This window comes from Sciurus vulgaris (assembly GCF_902686455.1).
Source record: "Sciurus vulgaris genome assembly, chromosome: 19".
In the NCBI taxonomy this organism is placed as follows: Eukaryota; Metazoa; Chordata; class Mammalia; order Rodentia; family Sciuridae; genus Sciurus; species Sciurus vulgaris.
The window spans coordinates 17,190,043-17,210,072 of NC_136480.1; the positions used below are offsets into that span (position 1 = coordinate 17,190,043).

Here is a 20,030-nt window from a genome sequence, read left to right on the forward strand (position 1 = left end):
CGGGCCTTTGCTTATCTTTCAATAAATTACTTTCACTCAAATCCTTGTCTCAGGATCTGCTCTGGGGAGTGCCCAACCTCCCACATGGAGCTAATGATATTTTATTTGCCACCGATTTGTTTTCAATACCCTATCTCATGGAGTTATTTGAAAGTGCACATGAGAGCTCAGATATACTAGGTATTGGCTTTCCTCCGCTATGCTGACCAGCAGCTGAGTCCATCAGCTGAATGTAGATCCTGGAACCAGCTACCTGCATTCAACTCTTAGCCCCACCACTAACTAACAATGTACCTGAGGCAAAATTCTTACCTGTGCCTCGATTTCCCCTTCCTATAATGGGATCAGTATCAATCGCCTACCTCAGGGATTCATGGTGAGGGTTATATAAATTCATAGATGCAAGAAGCATGCAAGACATATAGGAAATGATATACCGCCACTTACAATTATTGGTGGTCCTTATGACTCACACGGCCCTTCAGAAATTTAACATGTTTACACACTGCACAGAGGACATTTACCAAATCTGCATTAGGCAAACTTTGGAGATTAAAATGATAAATCAGATATGGATCTATGCGGTCGAGGTTTAAGGTCTGTCTAGGGAATAAGAAATACAACTTTTCCATAAACATCTCTAATAAAGAAATGGACAAGTGATAGAAAGTACAGTTCCTATGGATAACTACTGAGAATCGGGTGCTTAGTACGTTTAGGTTGTGTGTGACACTGATGGTATTCGGTGACTTTCCCAATCACACAAGATGTCAGGGAGCAGGTATGGACCATGTTTTAAATCACAGGGTCAGTGCCCTGTATCACCTATGCAGGTCTGTGGACCAACTGATACGGAAGGACTGTGCCTGCTTCTTCAAAAGCATTTTCCACTTGCACAAGCTGATGCTGCCCCTGTGTGCCAGGATCCAAGACTTGTGCCCAGGTTTGGGCATCAATTGTTACCTGACCCTTTTCCTCCTGGGTCTCTGCAGAGATTTCCTGTAGGTGGGTGGATGGTGGTGAGACTGAAATTATGGAAGACTTATGGGTTCTGAATGAGCCTTGGAAGGACAGGAAGGTTCAAAATGTGTGCTCAGAGGGAAAGGGGGTTCTAAAAATGAAAAAGGAGATTTTCAGAGAGAGAAAAAACAGGACAGAGAGAGCTGAGTCTTTCCAGAATCTAGTCTGTGCAAGTTCTGTTACTTACTGGTCATGTTATCTTGAGGGAGTCACATGACCTCTCATCCTCACCTACAAAATGGGAATAATGACAACCTACACCTCACAGGGTGGCCTCAGGGTAATAGGAGTAAGACCCAGCAGAATCACTGGTGCCCACTAAATGCTCAATACAGGTCACAGCTGTGAGAATCATGAGGGATCAATGTGGGAGAGATGTGCACTTAACTTTGGCCTGTACAAAGTGTCTTTATTGAAGAAAAATTGGGAAAAAATTTGGAAAGGTTCTTGGAGGTCTGATAGGGCTTCAGGAGGAGATCGAGGAGAATCCACTTGGTTCTGCTACAGAGGAATCACACTTGGAGCATCTGATTCGAGTAGATGTACTATCGGAATGAAATTTCAAAATCAAGATAGCCTATTGGTCTAAAGAGAGGAAGGGTGGAGTTGACCTTGATGGGTGGACAACTGTACCTCCTGGGACACCCCAGGCAAGAGTGTAGACCACAGGAAATGGAGCAATGAGAGTGGACAAGGCAAGAGCCAGTGGCCTCACCTTATTACAGTGTCAGCATGCAAGTGTGGACAGCGGGTTCTTCTGTATCACCCAAACAACCATGCATAAGCCTGTGACACTTCTGCCCTTCCAAAGTCTTTCCAAGAAATCATGACCAGAACGTGAATTGAAGAATGAAAATATCCTCCGACCTGGAGACCCTGCCACTACAAAATGGCGCCCGTGTGACTTCATCACAGCCCGACAGCCTCTAATACTTGTTTGCATTTTTCTTTCTTTGGGTTATGTACCCTCCAAAAACTCATGGCTCCTCTGGAGGAAGTCCACCCCGACATGCAGTGATCATAAGTGTGCTGGATGCTTTGTCTTCATGGGTGAATGAGGAGAAAGCCTCACAAAACTATTGCACTGGGGAACGTAAAGCCCAAGCTGGCTTAGCGTAATGGTAGAAGGTCTGAAAGAGGTCGAGGTGGTAAGTAGGGACTGCTGCCTGGTAACTAAACGGCACAGGGGGAGAGTACACATCACAACACAGGAGGGAGCAAGCAAACAAAAATATCTATGCCATGCTGCCCAGGACTCAAGCATCCAGCTCCCACTGACATTTGCAAAGGACTTAGTCAGAGTACTGATCACACTTAACATGAAAAACCCAGACCCCTGAGCACCGCCATGTTCAACATGTAACAGGGGACGTCAATGTAAAGAGATGTGGATAATCGTTCCCCATTGGGTAAGGCAAACTGCAAGTCTGAGAAACAGGAAGCTGAGTCACTCGTCGTAACTTGGAAGAGGAAGAAGACCTTATGTCATTGTAAGAGAAGAAGAAGAAGTGGGTACAGAAGTAAGGGGGGCAGATCACACTGATGTCACCAGCAAGTCCTTCTGGTCAAAAGAGCAGGCAGTCAGATCACGCCAAGGGCTCTGGAAGACCAGCCTGTCCAGCAGCCCAAGTGGGCTTATGATGGAGAAGAGATTATTGCCTCTGAGGCTAATGGTGGCCTGGGGTCACCTCTAGTTCATAGTTGGGACCAAAACTGGATATGAAAAGGAGGCCAAGGCCAAGTTCACCAGAATCTCTTTCTCTTCAGAGATGAGAAGTGGCCTTCACAGGGTAGTGTCAATTCCATCTTGTGAATGTCACCTCTGTTCCCCCTTTTGGTCACCTTTGAGTCCCTCAAAGTCTAGAACTGTGAAGGGGAGGGAAGGAAATCTAGGCAATGCCGTTCAACTCAAGCCGCCATGTTGGTTCAATGGTTCTGCTCTTTCCGGCTACAGATTCACCCTGATTTTCAATCACTTTTCCACCAAAAATAGGCACTAGTGTCAACTGAGAAGAATCAATTGATTATAGATTGGCTAAGTGTTTACCACATCAGCAGCGAAACGTGTTTCAGGTTAATAGTTTGTTTGAAATGTCCAAGCATCTCCCTGAATTAACTGATGGATCATATTGACTGGCAGGCCAACTAATCAATGGGTTTTGAAGCCTGAGAGAAGAAGGTGTAGCACGGCCTCAGCCACGGAGCAGTGGCCTCCACAACGAAATTAGAGTCTAGCAACTATGACTCATTTGCGACTACATCCCATCAGTGTTGCTCTTCACTATAATTTCAAAACAATAATCAGAAAATATTTGATGAAAGAGAAGCAAGTAGTCACTTGCTTTTATAATTACCCAAGAGACCAGCAAAACATGGAGAAATAAAATTCACAGATAAGTCCCGTGGGACCCCTTAACTAAAAGAAGCTGTGTTGTCTCATCTGTCTTTTTTTTTTTTTTCCAGAACGATTATGAAATTGTAAAATTGAATTAATACTTTTCATCTTCAAATCAGGGAGCATCAGACCTGGAAAGGATCATGGTGATCTCCTGGTACATGAATTTCAGATACGTTTGTCTTCCAGGGACAAGCAAGAAAGGAGGGGTGGAGAGGCTGGTCCCCAGGTAAGGTATGACTTTGGCTCTCCCTGGCTCCTCCTTTCCTATGTGCTCGTTTCAAGTGATTTTGATATTTGCGGACATGGGACACAATGTCTAGTCAAATGTCCAACAGAAAAACCAGCAGTGGAACAGCAACTGGTTTTTGATCCAGGGGTCCCCTGAGCCCAGCTATACCATCAATCCTTATGAGCACGGACTCTGGAAACATCTTCTCAAGCACACAGCACGATAAGACATCTTCCACAGATATTTTATCACACAGAACAAATCACCAGATGAACTGTCAACTTCCATTGAGGAGAGACCCAGAGTTTGGATAAGTAAAACAAATGAATGGCCATGAACTTAAATGTATCAAATGATAGCCATAATGAGGGGTCAGTTAGCAATGCTATACACAGGGAGCAGAGTAGAAAGGACAGTCAGCGGTAATGAAGAGATACTGGAGCTGAAGGACACAGATTACAGCCATTTGCTCCCTGCAATTATGGGAACAGGGAATAAGGTTTCTATGACAAGCAGGGTGGTGCACCTTCCTCTCTTCCAAACGGTCCAGTGGAGGCTGTGCCCAGCTCTGGCCCCTGTGCTGTGCTCCTTGGTGATAGTGCCTTCTCAATCCCTCGTATGCAGACAGAGGCAGAAGTCACAAGCAAAATCAAACAGAGGATGTCAAACACCTGTGCCTCTTTCCTGGCTCAGGGTGGAGAACACATCAGGGAGCAAAGACAAACATCCCAGGAGGGTTTTGTTCCCGCCGGAAATGTGGTTTTCCGTCCTGTGTGTACCAGGTCTGCTCTATTGTGAGCTCCTGTGAGCTCCCAGCAAAGTAAGCAGACAACACCTGTTGTTCCCTGCAAGCTGTCAGAAACGCAGGTCGCCTTTTTAATCATGTGGGAGGAGAGAAGCTCTTCCTCTCTTTCTTTCTTGTAACCTATTCAGAATACGTTTAGAATGAGATTGTATTTTAGTTTATTTTTTAACAGAGTTCAAATCTGTTATCTTTGTCCCCAAACTTTGTAGGAACTTCTTTTGGGTAAAGATTTAAATGCTAAAAGAATCATCAAATGCGATCCTGCAATATGTATAATCAGAAAAAAGAGAGATTACACTCTATTTATGAATGATCTACCAAAATGTATAAATGAGTTCTATTGCCATGTACAACTAAATAGCACAAATAAAATTTAAAAATAGAATTAAAAAAAGAAAATATCACCTAGCATAATATCAAGCCATGTGTGTGTGTGTGTGTGTGTGTATGTATGTGTGTCTACGCGCACACACATTCTGGAGGTCTGTCTGGGTGTTTTATCTTCACTTTGTTTTCTGTATCCAATAAAGTTGTAAAAGATAGCATACTTCTCCTAATAAAAAGTGGTTAACAATGGAAAGTGGTCAAAAGATGCTATTTGTAAAAACCACCTCTTTGCACAAAAAATGTGTATAGATATATGTGTACATATATGTGTATATGTATATATATGTATGTACATACATACATGTGTATGTTTATCATCAATTTTTCTAATAAGATGAATGTGTAGCACGTGCCAGCAACAATCAAACATTTATATTCTAAATTCCATAAGTAAATTCATTCCTGCAAAGGGCTTTTGGTAAGACTTACTGAACACTTACATCCCTCTACAGAACTTGTAACCAAACCTTGATTGCAATTGGACCAGGACTTGACAATTGAAATTACATTTTCCTCTACTCCAACCCTCCCATTGAAAATTTATTGCCATTGTATCTGATATAAGATATAGCTTTAGACTATTCCTTAACCTCCTAAAAATTATATTTATATAATGAAAACTGTTTTGGCATCAGCATAAATGAAACCCTGATCTATAGCATTTGCCAACTGCTGTGGTGTAAATATTCCCTGTGACTGTTTTCAAGCCAATGAAATGACATGAGAATTTGGAAAGAGATATGCAACTGTTTGCCATAATTTAGTATTTTCATCCTACCAAAAGCCATAGACACAAATAGCCTCTAGATCACAAATAATGACCATATGTATGAAAATAATTCAGAAGTAATAAGTTTTGGTATTTGTTAATTTTCAAATCAACAATTTTAACTATAACGCTATATATGTTAATGTTTAAAAATGACTGCGTTTAACATCTTCTTTAAACAAATTCTGAAAATAACACTGAGCTCTTTCTGATTGGTTATCATCTAGCTCCAGCTAAATATTTCAGATTTTCAGCTGGGGACAGATTAAAAAGGGAGTAAGGACGTCTTAGGACATGACCACATATTCCAAGCAGGCCTAACAGAGTCTTAATTGAGTTTCGGTTTCCTAGGTACATCTAACACTACATCAGTGGACTTAACATCAAAGACTGCATAGTATAATCTTTTACAGAGTTTTGGGTTACTTGAGATTGGCCTACAAATGCACATGTTTTTCCAAATCCCTGTCAACTCTACATAGGACATAACCTGTCCTGAAAATTGGAGTGACATTTATGTAAGATAATCTGATGATGGTGATGTTAGGAAGTCTTAGACATTTTATTCTTAATACATATTTTAGTTTATACCTTTTATGCTTTATAATATAAACACAAATATGGATACATTGGGTTTATGTACCTATAACCATTTTTCCATTATGGGTTGACAATAAAATTTTGGACAGTCCCCTTTTAAATCATATTATACTCATATTGCCAGAATCTGGTTTTTAAAAATAACTGACCTCAACTTTGAATAGTTATCTGTCACCTAACTTTGAGTGTGGTAACAACTTGACAAAGTTGTCTTCCATGTATTAGATTTCCATCATGAAGTCCGCCATTTTGTAGGCCTGTGGTCTTCACTATGTCATGTACTGTCTCTGAATTCCAGTTTCTTTAGTTTTAGAAGGGAGAAGGACAATCCTTCCTCAGCACACTACCAAGCTCAGATGAAACACTATATGTAAAATGCTTTATAAAATACAGGGGCCATAATTAACCATCAAAGTTTAGTTGAATTTTCCTTAAGGAATGAGCATTTGATGACTACAAGCTCATTTTCTACCACAGTATAGACTATAAATTCTCAGAATAAGTACTAATTTGAGAAAAGAGAAAAAAAAAAAAAAAAAAAAAAAAAAAAAACCAAAAACCTGAATTCAAGCAAAGAACGTGGAAATGCCAAAATTCCACTTTGTGGAACCAAGAGTTGAAGGAGAAGGATTTTTTTGTGACTGGGTGGATTACTCAGAGTGCCCACAGTGAATTTGTCTCAATGGCTGGGGTTGATCTGAGTAAGAGGAAATGTATCTGAAGGTGAGCTAGGCTGGAGGAGGGGACGGTGGCCTAAGGGGACACCTGGAAGTGAAAAGTGCAGAGTTCCTCCCCGTGGTGCCTCTACCTGGAATGAAGGATACATGAAGGAGACAGGGAAGGCATGGCCCACGACACAGGTCGAACTGAATTAATTGGAGAACTTCCAATATTTGTTGAAGGAAATTGAATTTGAATGCTTGATTAGATGGCCTGGATTTCACAGGAAATGGAGCCTGTGAAGGGTTTGACCCAGAGAACTGACAGAATCAGCGCTGCCCCATGAGGGCACATCTGTCTGTACAGGAGCCCTGTCAATCAACCAGGTTGTGGAAAGGATGTGGAGGACGGTTCCAAGACAGAGAACACTATGGCGGTGCCACCGTGTGGAGGTGAGGTGTCCCCCGGCGCGCCTGTTAATGCAGAAATGTGCAGAGGTGGAATGGCTGGATTGTGAAAGCTCATCAGTCCATTCGAGTTTGAACTGATTGACTGGGAGGTAACTGTGAGCAGGTGGGACATGAATGGAGGAGGTGGGCCATGGGGGGCTGCCCTGGAACATGCATCTTCCCTGTGGTCCTTCCCCTCCCTCTGTCTGTGTCTTCTGGGCATCCTGAAGGGACCAACATCCTTCCACCATGCTTTTCCACCATGATGTTCTGCCTCACCTTGGGTTCAGAGCAATGGAGTCCACCCACTATGAATCAAACCTCTGAAATAGAGAACCCAAACTTTTCCCATTCTAGGTTGTTTCTGTCCGGTATTTCAGTCACAGGGACAAAAGGATGACTAACCCAAGAGGTTACCACAAAAGAACCGAAGAGCAGTAATGGGGTAATGGTATTGGCACTGGAAGCAAATAAACAAATATATCTAGAAAAGAAGTACCTCTCCAAGTTTTGAAGCATTTTGATTATTTATGACACAATATTAACAGACATTTACTACCCAAAATATTGAAATCACATTGACTCTGTGTTAAATGTGCTCTTCCCTCAACCATCTACACCCGTGTTATACCTGTCTAGGTAAAGTATGTCTAATCAAGCAGTGTTAGCTTCAAAACTTAGGACTGGGTTTGCATTTTTCATATACGTAATGATTTTGTCTAAAGTTAAAAGAAAAAGAGCTTAAGATACAATGATATGTAGTATACATGCCTAAAAATGAATCCTAATAACAGGTAGCAAAAATTGCCAAAGGTGTTTGGGAACACTGACTCCGGGGGCTTATTCTGCATGGTCAACCCTTTGGCTATTTGCAAGTACATTTATTGAGTGCTTACTTGCGACAGGTAGAATATTAAGTGGATGAGATGTAACTCCACATGCCACGTGACATGTTTAATGCACAGAAAATGGCCATACTGTGACTTTCAGATAGAAACAGAAAACGAACACACAAATAAATGTATCAACAAGTTAATTTTAAATAGTGACAAATTCATTGAATATGTTTTATAAAAAAGCTCAATGAGCATGACAGGGACCCAGGGAGGGACAGATGGCAGCTATACAAAGTCCCCCATAAAAGGATCTTCTGTAGAGGTGACAGATTTGAGGTGAGTGTAGTAGAAAGAGCCAGTCATAGAAAGATTTGAAGAATGTTCCAGACTACTAAATAGCAAGTACGGATACCCTGAGCAGAGAACAATCTGAAAATATTTCTGGGAGCATAAGCAATATTGTGGCCCTAAATCTAAAGAAGAGTCCAGGTAATGCAGAGATGCAAGAGGGAGGCAGAAGAGACATTATTTAGTGACTTGCCGGCCATGGTAAGGAGTTTGATTCTCAGCCTCAGGAAAAGTTTAAAGAAGGAAAAGAAAAACTCTTGCCGATCCTCCTCCTTTATTTCAAGTGGCTGCGCACCAATTTATGAGATCGTTAAAAAGAAAAGATGACCTGATGTTATCACCACCACCAAAGCCAAACCTTCTCTTAAAAAGACTGAAAATGTTGCCTCTTGTACTTCCTTCTACGGAGGGCCTGCATTTTCTTAAACTACCTCGGTCTGCATACCAATCATTTCCTTCCCGTGCTGACAAAACAGAAGTTTCCATTTCTCCATTGTTATCGGTCCTGAGAAACAATTTCATTTAGGGTTGAAGAATCCATTACATGGGAAGAAGGGTTGATAATCACAGAAGCACCTTCATCAGTCGGCATTACACAAAAGCGGCGTTTTCAGCATTTCTAAATTGGGCCATCTCTATTAGAAATTGCAAAGATGTCACTTGTCTTAAAAATATAGGCTGGTGTTCCATTCCTAAAGGTGCTATTATGCTAACAATAAATCTGAAGGAGACCGTAGGCTGAGTGTGGGTTGTGATATACTCAATATTCATCACATTCTGACCCAAAGGAATATCCATTATGTGCTTCTGGGATTCTTGAGCAAAGTAGGTTTATTACACCTGCCAATTGTCATGGATTTGCTGGGTGATACATTGTTTCCTTTGAAGAAATCTTGGTCACAGTGAATATTTCCATTCTTCTGCCTCTCTCTCTCAGGTAGTTCATTTACTCTGGCGCTCAATTCAGTAAAAAGCCATGCTTTGAAACAGAGTGAAACTCAAGTCATCATAAATTCTTCCCAACGAACCCTTATCAGAGGTACCTGATCGTGAGCATTTAGAAGCACGTAGATTTTTCTCCCGGAATCTTTTGGGCTACCCCATTCACAAATGGTAAGCTACATAAAGATATTGACAAACATTTTTTTTGGGGGGGTATCTGCCCTAAAAGCAATTTAATTCAAGTTCTAAGAAGCAACTGCTTTGAGAAATGTTTTGAACATAATAGAAACACATTTATCGGGAGACATTACATGGAAACAGGGCAGGGAAGACTTCTGATCACTTCCAGCCTCAGTTTCTCCCTTCAGAGGAATTAATGCAACAGGGAAAGGTCTAGAAGACGTACCACCACAGTTAGAAAGCCTCAGGCAGGCCTTTAGTCTGTTCTGCCCATAAGTGTGAGTAGCTCCATGTTTATTCCTTGAATTATTCACTCTCTGGGGTGAAACCAAGTCTCATACAGAATAGCCAGGATGTCTGCAGGACTGCTGGAGAGGGGTTCAGTCCATAACTTTATAAGATTTCTATTAAAGTGCTCTTCCCGCAGCAAAATAAATACAAATGGCACACAAATAAACCAGTTTTACTTATGAGTCAAGTGGATTTAAAAAAAAAAAAAAAAAAAAAACACCATTTTAAAATGATTTCATTTGGTTAAAATAACAAAGTTAGAATATGTTAAGAAGACAGCATGAATTCTGAATGCCAGGGGAATCGCATTCCTTGTTAGTTGTGAGGTTTGCTGTTACTTATTATATTTGCATCTATAATACAAGCCATTGACCCCCAGTCAAACTGTTCCTGAGGACTGCAGAGCTCCCTTGGGTTCAAGATTGTGCCATCTTCAATCCTGGGTGACTGAAAACAGGCACAGCACAGGATGCAGCCAATGCTCACTTTTACCCTATGATTTTTTTTTGAAAATTTTACTCTATTAACAATACTCTTTAAACATTTTTGAAAACTGTCAATTAAAAGCGTATTTGCCATCATCAATGTCACAGAGCTGTGTATTGGAAACTTAAACTGTGCTACGTAAACTCTTATCTATATATCTATAATATAACTATCTATAATAGTCTATTGTTAATATAATACAACTACAATAGCCTATTGTTAATTTCTACAAAGAAGACATGGTGTAAATTAGGAAAGTGATGTTCAGCAAGACATAGAAAAAAAGGGAAAAAATTTGATTTTTAAGGATTTAAAGTGGAATTGTGAAAGCTGAATAAATGTCTCAAACCATATAACTGCGTCACTCAGCTCTGTGTTACTGTAACACATACCAGAGATAATCAACTTATAAAGAGAAAAGGTTGGTTCTGGCTCACCATCATGGAGGTTCTAGAAAATGATCTATGGGCCTTGTCATCAGGCTCATGTGAGGTGGTACCATATCATGGGGGTGGCACAGGGCAAACAAAACTGCCACTTCATGGCTAAGCAGTGACTGAGTGGAAGAGGAAGGGATGGGGTCACACTCTGCCTTCCCAGGGCATCCCCCTGTTGTGGTTTAGGTACTGGGCGTCCCTGAAAAGCTGGCGTCCGAGACAGTGCAAGGTTTCCAGGTGAAATGACTGGGTTGTGAAAGGCTCCACCCAGTCGGTGCATTCATCCACTGACAGGGATTAAGTGGGTGGTGACTGTAGGCAGGTGGGGGGTGGCCGGAGGAGGGGCATCCCTCGGGTGACCTTTGGGGTTCGTATTTTGTGAGCCGAGCTTAGCTGGCTCTCTCCTTTTCTGCGCTGCTTTCCTCAACCTCACTCTCCTGCCATGATGCTCTGTCTCCTTCAGTCCAGAGCAGTGTGGTTGGGTGGCCATCTGCGGATTGAGACCTCTGAAACCATCAGCCCCCAATGAACTTTTCCTCAGCTAGTTGTTCTTGTCAGGCCTTTCAGTCGCAGAAAGGGAAATGCTGACTTAAACAACCCCAGTGACCTCAGGACCTGTGACTGGGTCCCACACCTTGAAGGCTCCAACCCCACCTCTGGTTCCAGTCTGGGAACACGCCTTTAACCCATGAACCTCTCAGGGACACGTAAGATTCAAACATGGCACTCACCAAGGTAAGAGATTTAAAGAAAGAAAATATCTGATACATCCTGAGTCTTTTTCTCCATATTGGAAAATTTGTCATTTAACCACATCCATAAACTTTCAGTTTTTTATATATGTAATATTTAGCATCAAAATCTGATCCTACATAGTTGATAGACTTCTTTATATGCATATGGATTTGTTTCAGTCATATTACTTAGTATTAATATATGATAAAGAAGCATAAACTATTTCTTCATGAAAATCACTTGGGCATAATCAAAAAAGTAAAAAGACATAGTTGAAAAAGTTCTACCATTTATTAATGTGGTTCCTCAGATGATCTTGTTAACATGCATAGTTTTGAAGGGGAGTACTGGGAATTGAATCCACAGGTGCTTAACCACTGAGCCACATCCCCAGCCCTTTTTTGTATTTTAATTAGGGACAGGGTCTTGCTGAGTTGCTGAGGCTGGCTTTGAACTTGCCATCCTCCTGCCTCAGCCTCCCAAGCCTGGGATTACAGACGTGCGCTACTGTGTCCAGCAACATACATGATTATTTAGACTGTAGGACATACAGTACTTCAGTAACTTGGAGTTAAAAATAAACTGTGAGTGTATATTAAACTTCTTAATGCTTTTTCCCCCAGAGGAAATTGTGACTTTTTCCATTCCTTTGTTTGATCTCCTCCCTATTCCCAAGAGTGATTGGCATTTTAAACCAGCAGAGTTCAGTTTCTAACAAACCCTCAGTATCTTGGGTCATTTACAGCAAAAATAATTTTCCAACCTGTGATTTCAAAATCTTTTCTATTTCATGACACAGACTCACGGCTATAATTAGCATAAAGGGGGAAAAATGTACATTATTGGTTTTTATCTCTTAAAGCTCCAAGGAAAGAGATAGAACACCACACCTTACTTCCCTCGGAATATTCTGCTTCTGCACTCTATTTTCAGCTAAATTCTCCCATCGCAGTGAACCCTGATACACCCTCACACTAGGACTTGACAAAAGGAAGACACCTCTGTCATTTTGTTTTAGCAAAAGTCCAGGGATATGCTCAGATAAAACAGATCCTGAACCAATATGGCAAAGTTGGATGGTATCTCCTGGCTGGCTCAGCCAGGAGACTGTGCCACAATTTATTCACACCACAAAGACCGACAAGGAAGAGTGATATTAATAAAAACTAAATGTGTCTCACCAAAGGAAGAAGAATGGATAAATTGTGGACAAAACCTCAAGATGCACTATCCCATGTTACATGTTTGAGTGACTCAAACAGAAACTCACAGTAACTGGTCCTTCCTCCATCCCAGTGATTAGCCTACTTGTGGGTCGCCTGCTTTGTTTTTAGACTCTTAGACTGAAGAGGCCAGACACCAGAGACTTCTTATTGTTGAAGGTCAACAGGTAGCTCAGCGCTTGGCACATGGTAGGGACTAGTATATACCTGCATCTGTTGAGGGAAGGTCTTCTTCCTTCATTTGACAAATACTAAGAGTTCACCTCCCAGGTAGTAGAAAAAAAAAAATATGGAAGATAAAGCAGATGAAAATCCCTGGCCTTAACGAAGTTCACATTCAACTGGGACACAGTTGAAACCTTTTTAAATGTTATTAGAACTCTACCTCTAAAATCCTTGGACACTGATATCTTAACACAAGAGGAAGAGCAAAGAGTTGGATCTAACTAATGGTTTCCCAGGGGACGCTATCTGACTAAATACACTCTACCTTGTGATACTATAAACAGGATCCAAAATATTTAATTTTAGTAAGTAATTCATCAGTTCATGTTAGAGGCATAGACTGAACCGTTATCGAGTGCCAGGAAGATACAGTTCCCGCCATCTTGAAGCTTAAAATAGACTGACAGAGGAAGACAGGACATTAGTTTCCTGTGACTTCTCTAAAAATGACCACAAACTCTGTCTTCAAGTCCAGAAATAAAGTACCTTCTAGCTTCTCAGTGTATTCCCTGTGCCAAATCTAGCTCTGCCCCCATCTTATAAAGATGCTTGGGATTGCCCATCTGAGCAGCTCAGGGTAATCTTCCCATCTCAAGACCCTTAAATCACATCTGAAAAATCCATTTTGCCTTATCATACAACATGCACAGTTTCCAGGCATGAGGACCTAGGTATTAGGGGGAGCCATTATCTAACTTGCCACGTCTATTAATGCAAGAATTTAAAGATGCATAATTAAAAATTGTTCCTTCATTAAATGAGCCTTGGCTGTCTCCTAATATTTAACAATAACAAAAGAGAAGAACTGAACTGTTAAGAAAATCAAAACTCTAAGAATGTTTCAGAAGAAACAATGTAAGCTTAGATGGGTTAAGTTTCATTGTAAAGACTCAAGAGACCAAAGTCTGTTCTAAAGACCCTAGTGGAAGTTGTTGGGTTAATGACAGCAACACAACAGAAGAAGGGAAAGTTTTGTGGCGAAATTTTTAAGTTCCAATTTGGAGTTTAGGAAGACTGAAGATGTATCAGTGCTTTGAAAGGATTACAGCACTGAACCTAAGAAAGGAAAGAACATGTGATTATAGAAGACTTGCTGGCCTTTCAGAACGAATAAAAAGCCAGTTTTGGGATCATAAGGCAATCTAATTTTCTAAACTAACATAATGTCCACAAGCAGGGAGATACCACGAAATCACTAAGAGAACAAACAAATTTAAAGCAAAACTCTCTTGTGGAAAACGTTATTGGCATGTTTACCTCTGGGGCAATGTTTAGCTGAGATTGTCGTATTTAAATAGCGATGACTCAAAAGAAAAAATAAAAACGGATCCAATCTGTTCTCTTACAATGAAATTGTGCACCAAGGATACATGATGGTTCCTGTTATTTTATCCAAAAAACAAAGCGAAAGGACATGTTGAATTACATCCAATTTGGGTCAATAAAATTTAACAGAAGAACTGAATTATTTCTCAGATTTGATATCTGTTCTGAGAATAATAATTTATTTTAATTTAACACAAAAGGTCTTTCAGAGCTCCTATGCTAATTCAGCAGACACATTTAAAGGGCAAAATGTTAATGTTGAATTTTGACAGGAAGTTGAATGTTAAGGGTAGACAAAGAATTCTTATTCACACATGTATAATTGGGGGGCACCTTGATGACTTTGCTTTCTTTCCTTAATTTTTTTTTTTTTTTTTTTTTTTTTTTTTACCAAGGATAAGACATTGTTATCTAACTCAGAATCTCTGTTGCAGAGTTAGGAGTGACATCAATCAAAATAATATGATCGTCTTGAACAAAGAGCACATTAAGCTGTTGAATTCACTAGTGATAAAAACACCTGTATGCAGTGGTCTGGTTCTTCTGGTTGGTTTCTGCATATCTTAGCAAGCCCACAGATTTCCATCTCTTGGGACTGCTATTAAATATATGTCCCATACAATTACTGCCCTTCTGGTTTGTAGGTTGTTGTATTTGTCCCTGTGTTTCTTCCCATCTATGACTGCTTTGTTATGAATATATGAGATGTCAACAGTTGTCACAGTTAGGGAGATTCAGACCAGTAATGGGGCAAGAAAGGCTTCTCAGACAGGGAGATGTCCTAACCAACACCCACACTGTGCCCCAGCTTAGGCAGGTAGGCTGAGCAATTAAGAATGGAGAGCCCGGGCTGGGGAGATAGCTCAGCTGGTAGAGTGCTTGCCTTGCAAGCACAAGGCCCTGAGTTCATTCCCCAGTACAGCAAAAAAAAAAAAAAAAAAAAAAAAGAATGTAGAGCTGCATGATTATTATCATATTAATATCTGTTGTTGATTCTTTAGAAAACAGCCGCTCTTAACTTTACTCTTCCCAGGCTGCTTTACAGTGTAACAGCACAGCTTTTCTATCAGGAGAAGCAGCATATTTCCAAACCCCTTGAGCCTGGGCTGGTGGCTCGACTTGCACAGCCCAACAGAATGTCACAGGGATGGCGGTCATCCATTCCTTTATATTCTGCTTGGCACCCTCAGTTGCCACCATGTGAAACAGCTAGCTCAGCCTCCCAGGATGACAGACAGTGTAGATCAAAGTCCAGGTAACCCTGCTGCCTCAGCTGAGAATGTTCTACACTAGTTAGGTCTCAGATGCCTTCTAGGTGACGGCAAGTGCAGTGCACCTGAGCAGACCCGGAAGCACAGTCCGAGGGAGCCCATCCTAGATTGCCAAGCCAGAGAACTGTCATCTAAAACCATGGTCACTTGATATTCTAACTCATTCTGATTTAGGGTGGTCTGTTACAAAACAAAAGTGAATGGATGCACAGACACTGCTGTATTTAACATGAATGAAAAACACGCACTGATTTCTTTTGTTAGTTAAAAGAAAACAAAAATCTAAGTTTGTTTTTCCTTTTTTTGTTTTTCTGCAGCCGGGAGGGGTAACCAGGAATTGAACTCAAGGGTCACTCAACCACTGAGCCACATCCCCAGCCCTATTTTGTATTTTATTGAGAGACAGGATCTCACTGAGTTGCTTGGGTTCTCACTTTTGCTGAGGCCGGCTTTGAACCTGAGATCCTCCTGTCTCAGCCTCCAGAGCCACTTAGATGACAAGTGTGCACCCTGGCTCATGGCTTATTTTGCTTTTAGGGGTGACGTCTGTATCTCCATTTCTCATACGTCAACAAGCATTTTTTTCATGATAACTTCTAAATTTGAGGCAAACTGTATTTTCAACTTCGTTTTTTATTAAAGACTTCACTATAAGTAAAGTTTAAGAACAAATTTTCATTATTGATAGTAAGATCATTTAATCACATTTTTTACTATAAAGTATACTTGACAACTTATAAATACAATAATGTTAATTTAAAGATAGTCTTTCAGATTACATATATATATAAGTTTTATATAGACATATATAATGTTAGTTTAAAAAACAGTACTGGATATATATTTAAAGGATTAGATCTTACCATATTAGCCACAGAGGTTACATTCAAAACTTTAGCATTTAGTCATTCAAATAAAATATGCATTGTGAATTTGGAAAGTTATTTCACATCTAGAAAGAAATACAGTGCTAATATATTTATCAATCTAAACCTATAATATAATAGAACACTTTACCTGCACAGGAGTTTATGAGTGGCAGCAGAATTACCAGTTTCCATAGCAACCTCATCTCCACTTTGTAAGGTCAAAAATTTCTCCCATACAATCAGCAGGAAAGAAAAGTCTATCTTCCAGTCAGTATTTTATGAGTCTGAAAGAAACAAAATGTCATGAAATTATAAACATACATATATGAGTATTTTAATATGTACACTGATGGTTAGGTATAGATTTAATTTAATTGATTTAACTTAGTATTAAAATATGATTATCCAACATAAAGCAAACTTTGTGCCTACTTTTTACATATACACATGTTTTGCTGAGTTTCAGTAACTTCAGTTCATATTTTCATAATTTCTAGTCACATCTCAAATACATGCATCATCTGCTATAATTTTGCCATGATTTCCAATGAGTTAGAAAGGTACTCATCTGAATATACTCACTGTGGATTCAATATTCATTAATTAAATTCTAGTTCAGTTGTTTTTGAAATGTTAACCATAATAAAAAACTTGCTAAACCCAATTATTCAATTCTTTTCTTGGATTGTATTTTTGATTATTATTATTCATAATATATAATCCATGTTACATTATCTTATGTTATCATCTTACATTCATTATCTTACATATATTATCAGTGATTTTATAAATTTCATGGATTTTCAAAATATTTTTTATCAGTATTATTGAGAACATACTTACTAGGAAACATTATCTTTCCTAATGTTATTAAAAGTACAACTAATGATGTACATCAAAATTTCTGCAGGAAATCAATTTCAGGCAGTGTTATCTTTCAGGTAGAAGATCTGCTTTTCCTAATGGGTTACATTATAATTTTCCCTAATTTATGTGACATTCAAGCTACTCAATGATAAATGAAATCAAGATAAAGTGTTAGATTGGCCTTTAACAGGAAAATGTAATAAGAGGTTGGTAAAAACCCATAAACTTGTAAATGTTTAGAGTAATCTCAGAATAAACTCATCTAGTTTGTTTATGATAAGACCTTTTAGAAACTTTTAGCATAGAATTATATTTTCTTACCACCCCAAGTACCTTTAAAATGTAAAACTAATAAATACTAAAATTTTGAGCATTTTTCAAATGCATTTTTAAATTTAAAAAAACTTTCAATGTTTTTCGGCCACTAGTCATATCAGCTCAAACCAAAAACATTGTCCATATTCAAATTTTACATAAAACTTATGTTAAATACGTTCAAAAGTTAAATAAGGGGAAACGCACAGAGAGAAAAAAAACTTTCAGTTTAAAATACTATATTGACTCAATCATGTTCTTTCACCAAAATAGACACAAAGACCAATGAATAGATTAGTATAGAATGAACAGTGTGGAAGACACACCCAACCCACATATACACAATTATCTCCTACCAGACAAAGGCATCAAAACCATACATTGGAGAACAGATAGCCTCTTCAACAAATGGTGCTGGGAAAACTGGAAATCCATACCCAGCAAAATGAAATGAAACCCCTATCTCTCACCATGTGCAAAGCTCATCTCAAAGTGGATCAAGGACCTCGGCATGAGACCAGAGACCAGGTGCTGACTAGAGGAAAATGTACACCCAACTCTCCGTCATGTCAGCTGAGGAGCCAGCTTCCTCCACAAGACTCCTAAGCACAAGAAGCAAAATTGAGAATCAACAAAGGGGATGGTATCAAAATAAAAATCTTCACAGCAGAGGAAAAAAAATCAAGAACATGAAGAGAGATCCTACAGGATGGGAGAAAAATCTTTGCCACCTGCACCTCAGATAGAGCATCAATCTCCAGGATATATAAAGAACTCCTAAAACATAACACCAAAAAATCAATAATTGAATCAATAAATGGGCAAAGGAACAGAACAGGCACTTCACAGAAGAAATACAATGATCAAAAATATATGAATGGATAAAGAAACTGGTATATATATACAATGGAATATTATTCAGCCATAAAGAATCATGAAATTATGGCATTTGCAGGCAAATGGATGAAATTGGAGAATATCATGCTAAGTGAGATAAGCCAATCTCATAAAACCAAAGGACGAATGATATCGCTAAAAAGTGGATGATGACGACACATAATGGGGGGAGGGACGTGTTAGGGTTAGAGTTAAGGTTAGGAGGGGGGCAAGAATGGAGGAAGGAAGGACTGTATAGAGGGAAAAGAGGGGTGGGAGGGGTGGGGGGAAGGGAAAAAATAACAGAATGAATCAAACAACATTACTCTATGTAAATTTATGACTACACAAATGGTATGCCTTTACGCCATGTACAGACAGAGAAACAACATGTATCCCATTTGTTTACAATAAAAAAAAAGAAAAAAATATGAAAAAAATGTTCATCATCTCTAGCAAGTACTGAGATTCCCTCTCACTCCAGTCAGAACAGCAATGATCAAGAATACAAGCAATAGTAAGTGTTGGCGAGGATGTGGGGGAAAAGGTACACTCATACCTTGCTGGTGGGGTTGCAAATTAATGCAACCACTCTGGAAAGCAGTGTGGAGATTCCTTGGAACACTTGGAATAGAGCCACCATTTGACCCAGCTATCCCACTCCTTGATATATACCTAAAGGACTTCACATCAGCAGACTTCAGTGAAGCCACCACATGGGTATTTACAGCAGCTCAATTCACAATAGCCAAGCTATGGAACCAACCTAGGTGCCCTTCAACAGAAAATGTAGTACAAACAATGGAATATTACTCAGCCATAAAGAAGAATGACTTTATGACATTTGTGAGTAAATGGATGGATCTGGAGACTATCATGACCAAGTGAATAAGCCAGGTCTGGAAAGTCAAAGGTCAAATGTTTTCTCTGCCATGAGGAAGCTAATGAAGCTAATAAAGGTGAAGGGGAGCGAGGAAGAACAGAAATTCAATCGATTGGACAATGGGGATGGAGAAGGGATAGGAAAAGGAAAGACAGTGGACTGGACCTGACATCATTTTCCTAAGTACCAACATGAAAACATCACAGTGCCTCCCACCATCATGTATATCCACAAAAATGGGGTCCTAACTAGAATGCGTTCTATTCCCTGCTTGCATGATGGCATTCAAATGGATTTTACTCTCTCGCATAACTAAAAAGAACCAATTAAAAAAGATTTAATTTACATCACTGGTTGCTTTATACAAAAGAAGGAATGGAGTAAAAGGTAGATTCATGCAGTTCAATGAAATGCTACATTTATGGTCCAAGAAAGGGATGATGAGTTTAACCAGGGTTGAAGTTTTGCAGATAAATCCATGAATAGTCGTCCTGCCTCAAATCTTTCCTTTCTTTATACCCATATCAATGTCACCAACAGAATTGTCTTCCTAAAGCAAAGATTGGATTCAGTTACGACAGTATTCTAAAACCTTGAATCGCT

At 39.6% G+C, this 20,030-nt stretch overlaps 1 protein-coding gene across 3 annotated transcripts in view; it reads right to left on the bottom strand.

Annotated features, from left to right (window-relative positions):
- LOC306650300 (contactin-6) overlaps window positions 1–20,030 on the bottom strand; it is a 299,252-nt gene that overhangs the window by 217,125 nt on the left and 62,097 nt on the right. For all 3 annotated transcript variants that reach the window (XM_079122186.1, XM_079122184.1, XM_079122185.1), the window contains exon 2: window positions 16,635–16,770. In XM_079122186.1, coding sequence (XP_078978312.1) covers window positions 16,635–16,689 — 55 coding nt within the window. In that variant the 5' untranslated portion in view covers window positions 16,690–16,770. The remainder of the gene's footprint in view (window positions 1–16,634; window positions 16,771–20,030) is intronic.